The sequence below is a fragment of the Eubalaena glacialis genome, chromosome 15 (genome assembly GCF_028564815.1).
Source record: "Eubalaena glacialis isolate mEubGla1 chromosome 15, mEubGla1.1.hap2.+ XY, whole genome shotgun sequence".
NCBI lineage: Eukaryota > Metazoa > Chordata > Mammalia > Artiodactyla > Balaenidae > Eubalaena > Eubalaena glacialis.
In genome coordinates, this window is record NC_083730.1 from 93,981,742 (window position 1) to 93,993,640 (window position 11,899).

An 11,899-nucleotide genomic window follows, 5' to 3' on the forward strand; every position below is an offset into this window, starting at 1 on the left:
GCTTCTCTTCCCTAGGGTCTAGGAAAACCATAATATTTTGAATTATCTATTTTCTTCTAGTAAGCAGGACTTTTATTTCTAAAGCAAATGTGACCTCCTTAATGGAGCAAGAGAGAGTGAAGAATGATGGAGAAAAAAGTGGGAAGAGGCCTATGATCAGGTGAGTGAGGGGCACGCAGGAAAGGGAGTGCCTTTGCAGGTAGCTCACCAAATATGTTGCTTGAATCATTTTTATCAAAAATAAGAAATTTCCCCTAAAATTCATGCAACATCATTCTGAACTACGTAACTCACCCAAAAAGTCCTCTTGTTCATTTGTGGTAAAATATTTCACAAAATAAGAACTATGCTGCTATTTTTGATTTAATTAAAATACAGATAATGTATTAAATACATTAAAATACAGTTAATTCCTAGGCTATACAGTAAAAGATATGTCAAAACACTGTTGCCACTGAAAAAACAAAGTGAATAGTTTGTGGATGTTTTCATTTATACAGTATGCTTTCTTTGTCATAGCAAGTCAGTGCTGGCAAGGTTCATAGTTGCTTTCAGTCAATTTTAGCACACAAGTCTGTGTTATCTCTTTCTGTATTTAACATTTATAAGGTGTGGCACTTTTCAAAGGCAGCAGAAGGCCAAAAGAAAAGCTTCCTGTTTTTCAAGGTGAAATTCAGTAGCAATAGCCAGCCAGACACATTAAGGTATAAAAGCAAACAGTGGGAATAAAGTATATGATGTACTTTTAATTACTTGTATAATACATTATTTCAGTTCCAATTTGTTTGACAGAGATAATGGCGATACATAGTGTGACCATCTCAATACATGTGAAGGGGTAAACGTCCAATTTGAACATTTTGACCTAGGAGTTTATAATATAATAAACTTATAAGGAGTTTGTATTACAGACACACAATTGTCTTAGGTTTGCATATTCAAGTTGTGAAAAGTTTGTGTGAAACATAGGCAGGAAACCATTATAGCTCTGAAAGTTATAATATTTTTATTACCCTGTTGTCATGATTATCTAATTATCCATACTAAAACAGAGAAGGGAGAAGGGAAAAAAGATGAGTGTAAGACATAGACATTTAGGACAAACTCAAAAGTTCTAATGTGTGTAGTTAGTCTTTTAAGAAGAGGATGACACAAGAAATATTTGAGGAGTTAGTCAAGAACCTTGCAAAGAGATGCAAGATATCAGCCCTCAGATTCAGGAAGCTCAGCAAGTTCCAAGCAGGCTAAAGAGGGACATCACTGCAACTATGCACATTTTAACAAAAGATAAAGCCTGGTTATCAGAAGCTGGTACAGAGTAGGGGAGAGACTACTTTCACAGCAGCAACAGGAAGACTGAAAGTTTCCATCTCAAGTGAAACGATGGAAGTCAGAAGATAATGAAACAACACCTTTAAAGTGTTGACAAGGAAAAAAACAACTCGACCAATCTAGATTTCTATACCAAGCTAAAAGTCCTTTAGAGATAAAGCTGAAATAAAGATGTTTCAGATAAACAAAAATGGAGGGAACTTGTGTAGCATTCCTGTGCTAAAAGAAACATTTAAGATGAGTTCTTCAGGCAGTATGAACTGGTCCTAGATGGAAACCTGGCAGTGCAGAAGGCAGTAAAGAACACAAGGGGTAAATATAAGTCAAGTATTGGGAAACTAAGGCCCATGGGCTATATCAGGGCCTGAAAGCTAAGAATGGTTTTCACATTTTAAATGGCTGTTAAAAAGATGACTCCACAAGAAATATAAATGAATATTGTCAACACAACAATTATTATAATATCAGCTGGAGTTTAAAATATACATGAAACTAAAGAAGCATGACAGTAACACCTGATAGGAGGGGATGAATGGAGTTGAGTGTAAGATTCTAGTAGCATCAGTGAAAGTACTCATTTGGTTCTCTCGATCTAGGGGCCGACTAAATAGGTGTATTCTATTTGGGGAAATTCATTAAGCTGTACACATTTCTCTGTATTATGCTTCAATAAAAAAAAGTTTTTACAAGTTTCCCGAAAGATTATTACGCTTCAACATTAAAACAAGAAGTTACTATAAATGCAGAAGGATAAGGAGATGGAGCAACAGGTACATTCAGTACTAGTGATGTAAATATTAGTTGTTGCAAGAAGAATCAGAATTCTATATTTTCTTAGAAAGCAACAACCGGTGCTTCAGGGGACTTAAAATAGGATACCCACATAGAGTTAAGGCTGGGTCAAGTTTTGTTACTGAGAAATGACCCCAAAGAATTTTCTATTGAATATTATACAATGCATCTCAGGACAGGAAACTTTGTTAAATCCTTCTGAAGAGATGGAAGAAATTTCAAAGCAGAGAGGCAGCAAACCTTGCAGATTGGGTGTGAATGACTTGGAAGAAGAGGCCAAGTTCTCAGTAACACTTTCAAAAAGTCTGCCTTTAAAGGCTGGGAGAGAGAAAAGGTAGTAAAGAAAAGGGTAAACAAATTAGTTACCTGATATTTAAAAAAATTTTTTAAGAAATGAATTTTAAGTATATTTTTTAAGTATTAAGAAATTCTGCATCACCAGTACTCTCAATATCACAGAGAACAATATTATGTAGGAAAATGGAAATTGATCAGAAAATAGAAATTTCAGATTCAATGTGAAACTTTGCTGACAGGTAAAAAATATAATTTTATCTGTTTGCTATGCCTTTCTTAAATTACAGGTGAGTTTATGTTGTGACATTTTATTAGTCTGTGAATTTCCTGTTCATGTTAAGTAAAAATTTTATTTGTTGTCTTAAAAGAACTCTGTATGCTAAGGAAATGACAGTTTTCTGTAATCCAAATTTCATACATGAATTGCTACAGTAGCCTCCTAAACTGGTCTCCGAAGATTTTTCTATACAGTAGTGTAATTTAAAAAAAAGAATAATTTTAATCTCTTATGAAAGATTCTTAAAGAGCTTCTGATGGCTCTTCAAATAAAATATAAACTCGTGCCGGAGCTGGTAAGGTGTTTTCTAAATCCGGCCTACTCTCCAGCCTGGTTTCATATATTCTTCTCTTTACCACCTTGCCTGCCCACGTTCCAGCCACTGGCCTAGGACTTTTTTTTTTTTTTTTTAAACAAACATGTCAAGATCTCAATGAGGACTTTTGTTCTTGCTGTTCTACTTATAAAGCTCTGTGTCCCTCCACCTCTCCAGTCCTCTGTGGATGACTCCTTCAGATTTCAGCTTGAATGTCACCTTCTCATGGAGGCCTTTCCTGACTGCCTTATCAAACATATGTTCCTCTAATCATAGCACCTTATTTGTTTCCCTCATATTTTGAATTTTGCCTAGAGGTCAATTTCGATGAAGTCTAAAAAGAGCTCAGGGCCTTTAGCAACCTTTTCAAAAAGTGCCTTTAAAAAGCTGTAGATAGAAAAGTTGGCTTAAAAAGTAAAAAAAAATTATCTGATTTTTAAAAATGGCTAGAATCTATATATCCAACAATAGCCTGAGCAAATCTATATATAACTTTGAAGATATTAAAATCATGCTTTTGAAAATTATTTAGTTCATGATGGAATTGTTTACTATTTAAAAAACTAGACAACTTAGATCTATTTACTATGTAAACTAGAAAATTTAGCAACAAGTCAAAAAATTACGACTCAGAAATGACCACTGATAACATTTTGGTATATAATCTTCCAAGATATTTCAATGCACACACATACACACATATTTACAATATATATTTTAATAAAAACATGGTTATACTCTGATATTTTATAATTGTATTTAAAAATCACAGTACAGTAAGTCCCCTACGTACAAATGAGTTCCATTCCGAGAGCGCGTTCCTAAGTCCAATTTGTTCGTTAAGTCCAACAAAGTTAGCCTAGGTACCCAACTAACACAGTTGTCTATATAGTACTGTACTGTAATACTTTTCACACAAATACATAAAAAACAAACACAAAAAGTAGAAGTTTTTAATATGATAGTACAGTACCTTGAAAAATACAGTAGTACAAGCTACATCACCGCTGCTTTTATGCTTGCTTCCAGACATCCTGGGCTTGAAATAAAGACACTGTTACTGTATTCTATACAGTACTGTACAGTAAAGTACACAAAAGCACAACCACTTGTAGAGGATGCATGCACGTGACAATGTACACTAGACACATGAACTAACGTGACAGGACATGCGAACATAGGTTCGCATCTTTGAAAGTTCGCAACTGGAAGGTTCGTATGTAGGGGACTTACTGTATATTAGATACATCCCCACTTGTCAATAAATACATAATAACATTTTAATGATCACATTATATTCCATTTTATGGTCATACATAATTTTTAAAAACCAATTAGCTATTATTGGGAATTTAGGAATTTTAGTTTTTCACTAGAGTATGAAACTCAGATGACTATTGTTACTTATACATGTTTGAATGAAGGGTTCTTTTATAAAAGCTAAGAAAAAATTGCTAGGTTAAAGGTTTAGAATATTCTCGCTTTGGACACATACTGCTTACCTGTCCCCCAGAAAGGTTGTGTGAATTTATGCTTCCATCAGTAGCCTAAAGAACATGGCACCCTCACCAGTACTGGGTCATTTCACTCCTTTTAATGTAATACACACGGTAGCAGCATATGAACAGTGGCCAAACAAGGTATATGAACTTGAGGGTGGTAGAGGCAGGGCAGGGTATATGAATAATTAAACCTCACTTAACAGTCTCAGTTTCTGCGTGCCTGTCAATTATTAGAATATCTTGCTATGCTGAGTGTGACTCCAGCGCTTAGAAAAAAGGAATTTTGATTTTATGCAATTTTTGCCTTATACAATCACTTAAAACCCAATTCTTATTTTAAGTTCAGCCTCCACTGAAATACTAAGCAAACAAAAGGCACAAAATTTTGGAAAAAAAACATAGATGTTTAAATAAGTACCTATTATGGGCCAAGTACTAGGAATAAAACAATGAACAATTTAGAGTTCCCACCTTACCAAAGCTTAAAGTTTAGAGGGCAAGACACATAATTAACCAGGCAATACTGTGAAGGTATGAAAAGCATGTTAAAGCAGATGTGGGATACAATACCTAAAGGATGAACAGGCCAGGTTAAGGTCCAGAGAGAGTGAAGAGATGGAGCAGCAAGGGCTGTGGCCTGAAAAGACAGGTAAGAGTTTAGCATGAAGGGTCTTGTAGAACATTTAAGGTAAAAGGAGGGAAGTCCAGTTGAGGATTTAAAAGTGAGATGTAATATAACCAGATTAGTACTTGAGACGAATCACCCTGGGAGCAGTATGGAGAACAGATGAAAGGAAAGCAAAATATATTAACAATATTGCTCATGCAGTGTTGGTTGTTATTATGAAACATCTGGAGGGGAAAATGGATTAAATGTACATTATAGTCCATCCACATAATCAAATACTAAACTATTTCAATGAAATGAATGAAAGAATGAAACAGAACGACATATACTGACATAGATATGATTAAAAAAAGATATGGAATGAAAGTTATGACTCAATTTCTGTACAAAGAAATCTATATTTGTATGTACATGGAATGTACAGAAAGTGCACTCATCCACAATATTAAATTTCTAAGGCAGGAGGATCTGTGAAGGAGGAGGACTTTCTCTTGTGTAGGGCTGATGTTGTTTACATTTTTTCTCATATGCATGTATTACTTTTATAATAAAAAACCACCGTGAGTAATAAATAATAAAAAATAATAGAAGGATACTGGGCTAGCTGCACAGGAAACATACTGGAACAAAGTAAGGTTTGAGTCAGAGAAACCCATAACGAGGCTGCTGCAGTAAAATCCAGGTGAGACGCCGGGTGAGACTGCCTGAGCCCACAGCTGCTGGTGTGCCAAGTCACTGGTGAGCCAAAACTAGTGCATAAATGCCAGCGCCCAACCAAGCAGAGCACGCCCCGTTCCTGAATGCCACTCAAGATGATCTCGTGGAAACGCCACACGCATTTGGGATCCGTCTCTAACTGCTGCCTGCTACTGCTGTACCCTGGAGGGCCGCAAACACCTAATGAACAACGGGAATATTTGGTGCCATAGCATGACTGCAGGTGTTCCTTTCCAAGCTACGTGTGAATCTTACTAGACTAAGAATCTATCATCTTAGAACCTCCTGGGATTTAATCTAGGCTCCCTCTAAATTTTGTTTTCACTGGTCACAGCCTAGTCTCAGCCCACCCTCAGCTCTGATCTTATGTTCTCTGTCAGTACTGCCATCATAACAATGTTCTGTATTCCTCATGCCCCAGCCACAAACCCCAAATTCCTACCCTTGTGGAAACTGTTTCCATGGTGCCCTCTGAGATTTCGCTGAGTGACAAACTCCTTCATGTCCTCAACAACTTCCCTAAAAATTCCCTTCATTTCTTTGCACTAACTTAAACTTGGCTACCCCTGGAAAAAACCTACTCGACAATAGTCACATCAAACAAGGGCTGTCTATTCGCATGCACTCCATATCTATAGGTTGACATGTAGGATCAATGTCCCCCTTGCTTACCAATATTGCCTCTAACCAATTGCAGCCTCTTGTAAAAACAAGCAAACAAACAAAAACCTTCTTTGAGGCTCATACCAGCTAGTTTCGACTTTCCAACTCTCTTCTTTGTTGCTATCTTCTATTCCACTGGACTCTCCTTATTCACTTAGACTATGCTATTTGCTTTGCTGTCTTCACAGGAGGCCCTACCGGTAACGTGGGGGGACTTTCACATGCATAGAGTCTTCTCCAGTAAAACCTCTGACCAGTCTTTCATCCATCTTACTCTTGGCAGATAATCTTAGCATGAAACCTATAGTCTCATGTCTATATTCTGTTGGCCAAGAACAGGGGGGATGACTAATCTTGGCCATGGAGCCTGCCTGGGATAAAGAGTTTTGTAACTGGACACACTGCTACTCTAAGCAAAACTGAGGTACTATTAGTAAAAGAGAAGGAGGGAACATGTATTAGGTTAGCAACTAGCAGTATCTGCCACACTGGGCCAGAAAGTAGCTCTTAAGAAACCAAACAGGGACTTCCCTAGTGGCTCAGCGGTTAAGAATCCGCCTGCCAATGCAGGGTACACGGGTTCGAGCCCTGGTCCAGGAAGATCCCACATGCCGTGGAGCAACTAAGCCCGTGCACCACAACTACTGAGCCTGCACTCTAGAGCCTGCGAGCCACAACTACTGAAGCCTGCGCACCTACAGCCTGTGCGCTGCAATAAGAGAAGCCACTGCAATGAGAAGCTCTTGCATCGCAACGGAGAGTGGCCCCTGCTCGCCGCAACTAGAGAAAGCCCGCGCGCAGCAACAGAAGACCCAACGCAGCCAAAAATAAATAAATAATTTATATTTTAAAAAAAAAGAAACCAAACAATCAGTACTGTATAGCTCAGATACTCCTAGCTCAAGTAACTTAGATATAAGTAAATAAAGAGGTAATTAAAACCAACCCACACAGTCCTCCTTTCCTTCTGAGAGAATCGTGGAAGCAAACATCAGTCCTTCTATTTGTGCTCCAGATACCTCCATCCCCTTCTCAGGAACTTTATGGTACTGACTGTCCCTCTTCTTATGCCTGCACATTTAATCTCTCCATACTGGATACATCACGTTAGGATTTAAACATGTTCTAGTTTCTCATTATTTAAAAAATATTTTCCCTTGACCAAATCTTTCTCCAGCTACTTCCCCATCTTTCTCCTACTATTCAAGCTTGTCTATATTCACTCTTTACTTCCTCGTCCTTTATTATGAAACTCATCCCAACCTACCACCAATCCTCAACATACCATTATCTCCACCTAAGGTCAACAATAACCTTCACGTTGCCATGTTTGCTTTTGAAGACTTCATCTAATTTGACCTCATAGTAGCATTTAAAACAACCGATTTTACCTTCCTTCTTCAAACACTAGTTTGTCTTGGTTTAGTAAAACTCCATTTTTACTTACTTTAAATATAGGAGGTCTCCATGGTCAGTGGTAGACATTCTCTTTTCACACCATCCATTTTCCCTATACAATCTTACCTCCACAAAACCCAGTACAGTCTATCTCCTGATGTTGCTAAAAATTATATCTCTGTCCTAGACACCTCTTCAGGTTCAAAACTACACATCAACCCGTTCATCTAGATATCTCACAACTCTATAAACTTGACTAAAACTGCGACTGTTGCCTCTTTCTTCCATCATAGTTTCCTCCTTCCATATTTTGTTTCTTAATAAATTAGAGCTAATCTGCTCAGTATCTGTAAAACCAAGTAGCAAAATCTCAAGGGCTTCATTCAGCATTTAAAATTGGTAACTTCCCCTCTACCTGAAGACTCTGGTTTTCTCATGCTGAAATGTTGGGATTTCCCTCCTGCTTCTCTGACACCTGCTTTCAATGACCTCAGCTCCATCCTCTCTAGCCTAAGCACAAAAGTTCTATCAATATTTCTCTTCCATTCCTCCCTTTTCTATGTTCTTATCCAAATTTGTACGTCCAACGTAAAATATTTAAGTCTACATACCTTGTGATCTTTTTCTTTTTTAAAACGAGGTTACTGTATTGACTATTTACATACTGTTTTTAAAAAATCAAGAAGCTTATTTTTCTCACGTAAAAAGATGCACAGATATAAGCAGTGCAGTGCTGGTACAGTTATTTGAAGATATCTTTGGGAAACCAGGATCTCTTTGACACCATCCTTGTCATCCTCATGGTCACAAGATGGCTCATTCAGCTCTATGAATGCAAAATCCAAAGGGAGAAGACTGGGGAAGGCAGAAAGACAAAGTGCAAAAGGCAAAGAGAAAACACTAGATAGGTCTGTTCCCAGTGATACTGTCCGTTCCCTACAGGGAGGGATGAACTGGACGTTCGATTGGCTACTAACAATACCTGTCACACCAGACCAGAAAGCAACTCTCAAGAAAATAATAAAGTAGTATCATATTGTCCAGATACTTTGAAGATAATGCAATTAACTTAGAAATCAATAAGGTAACTGAAAACGTATTTAAAATAACTCTAAACAGCTATGGATCTGAAAGTCATAAAGTCATAATAAATATTAGACAACACTTAGAGTTAAAACAAAATAAATTATCATACACCAAATGTGTTATATAACTAAAGGGGTGTTTATAGGACTATTTATAGCCTTAAATGCTTATTTTAGAGAACACAGACTGAAATAATGAGCTTGGAATCCACCTTAAGACAATGAAAAAGGCAACTCCACGTTCTTAAAATTACAAGGTTTCTCTCCCAGTATGAATTCTCTTGTGTATAGTAAGTGAAGAACTCTGACTGAAGGTTTTTCCACATTGAATACAGCCATAGGGTTTCTCTCCAGTGTGAGTTCTCACATGTCTCCTAAGGGAAGAGGAGACACTGAAGGTTTTCCTGCATTCCTTACATTCGTAGGGTTTCTCCCCGGTATGAGTTCTCACATGCATTCTAAGAGATGAGAGACCACTAAAAACCTTCCCACAGTCAGTGCATTCATAAAGGTTCTCTCCAGTGTGTGTTTTCTTGTGAACTTTAAGGTGAGAGCTTGTGTTGAAGGCTTTTCCACAGTCACTGCATTCATAGAGTTTCTCCCCACTGTGTATTCTCTTGTGCACTGTAAGGTAAGAACTTGTGCCAAAGGATTTTCCACAATGATTACACTCATAAGGTTTCTCTCCAGTGTGAGTTCTCACGTGAACCTTAAGAGATGTTTTTTGACTGAAAGCTTTTCCACATTGATTACATTCATAGGGTTTCTCACCAGTGTGAGTTCTTACATGTCTCCTTAGGGTTGAGGAATCATTGAAGACTTTCCTACATTCTTTACATTCATATTGTTTCTCACCCATGTGACTTCTCTTGTGCAAAATAAGATTAGAAATCCTTTTGAAGGCTTTTCCACGTTGATTACGTTCATGCTTCTCTTCAGTAGGAGTTTGCTCCTGTTGCTTAAGGGATGAATGATGACAAAAGGTTTTGTTTTTATTACACTCATAGGAATTCTCCCCCATATGATAATTGTTGCATATAGGAAGCATATTATTATGTTTAAAGTGTATGCCATGTTTGGAGCATGTATACTCTTTTTGTGCTGTTTGAGTTCTTTCAAGATGCCACAGAGCTCTGTCATATTCATGACTTTCACAGACCCTCTCACTTACAGAGTTTTTTTCATAATTGTTTAGGATTGAATTATGCTTCAAACACTCAATATCTAAGTAACACTTATGGCAATGTTTACTGATGGAAACTCTCTTTGAAAAAAGTTTTGATCTGAGTTTAGAGTCCTCCTCTAATTCATGATAGTCATACAATCTCTCCTGAGATGCTCCCTTCTTTTGAGTAAATGTCACTTGCCTCAAAATCCCCTCTGGGATCTTGTGCTGTTTTCTGATTTTATGGCATTCCCAGTCTGCTCTTAATGTGGGAGACCAATCATCCATTGTGAATCTTATCATTTTCTTGCCACTAGATGATTTTCCCCCAAAAATATTCTGGTTAGAAGTTGATTCTTTGGTTTTCAGTTGAATCTCCCAGTCTGGACAGGTGCCTTGGGGAATTCTCCTTTTCACAGTTCTTATGTCTTCTTGACCCGACAGGGAGATCACAGGCTTGCATAATTGATATTCCACTAAGGTGAAATTTACATAGTTTTCCAACATTACATCTCTGTACATACTTCTCTGAGCAGAGTCCAACATCATCCACTCCTCCTGGGTGAACTCCACAGCCACATCCTTAAAGGACACTGGTCCCTGTAACCAGGTTGCTGGGAATCCAGGCACTATCCTTTCCCCCTCAGTATTTCTCACATAGAAACAGGCAGAGTCCTGTGTAGGCAGAGCCCATATTGGGCACAGGTCAATGGCTGCCATCTTGAGAGCCTGAACGTGACATCCGCCTGCACAATAGGGCTGAGAGAGCTGGATACTTCTTTTCTTGTTTTTCTGATCCAATCAAGTCAGGGATGCATTTCACTGGGTGTCCTTCCTGTAGCCAAAGAGGCAGGTTCAGGTAAAAGAAGAAAGGTGAAAATAGGGTCCCTTTGGAGGCAAGGTTAAAAAAAAAATTGTAGACCCTCTCTTGTACCTTCCAGCAAGGTCTCACCTGCTTAAAATATTTATTGGGATTTTTACTGACATGCAATATAGTCATCCTTGGCCCTCTACTGTTATCTTGGTTATTTATACTGGCTTCTCCTGTAGACTACTACTCAGCCCTGGGTAGAAAAAGCATGCATTATTTTAAAAAATTAAAGTCAAAGAACCAGTTTAAAAAGGCATAGTTGTTTGAATTTCATGTGTACTTTGCTTTTTTAGTTTACTTTTTAGAATAAAAAATTTTTTTCTGGTAATTACAACTGTTTTAGGTAAATTTATTTATTGTATATGTAACTTGGTATTTACCCAAATAACCTCACATATAATTAACAGGACTGATGATTTGCCTGCTACCCTACTTAGGAATTTTATTGGAGTTGTTAAAGGTAAATATGTGACTTTGAAACAAACGTTCATTTGATTACCTCCAATTTAATCTCTATCCTCAAAGTCTGTATTTCCTTATGATGATTCATTCTATCTAAAACTTGAATGGGATCAACAAAGAGGCATGAGCTAAGTTCTAAGCTTTGAGACTGAGGCCTTTACAATTTTAGATGGTATAATACTTTCCTGAATAATTTTCATAATGGCTTTAATATAAATATCAAAACAATTGACACAGTGTGAAACAAAAGAGGAATGCTTGGAGACTTTAAGGACTACAACAAATCACGCAATAATGTATTACGCTAATATTTTTACAGATCTCAATTTTTTAAGATTAGTTGATAACCTTCAAATATAAGACTTCTATCTCAGTATTATACTTCAATAGAGTT

General features: G+C 37.3%; 1 protein-coding gene across 1 annotated transcript; it reads right to left on the minus strand.

Annotated features, from left to right (window-relative positions):
- Positions 1-9,257: 9,257 nt before the first annotated feature.
- On the minus strand, positions 9,258-10,892 carry ZNF891 (zinc finger protein 891). The gene has a single exon (XM_061169159.1). It carries the CDS (start codon positions 10,890-10,892, stop codon positions 9,258-9,260), a length of 1,635 nt encoding a protein of 544 aa, XP_061025142.1.
- Between the last annotated feature and the right edge of the window lie 1,007 nt (positions 10,893-11,899).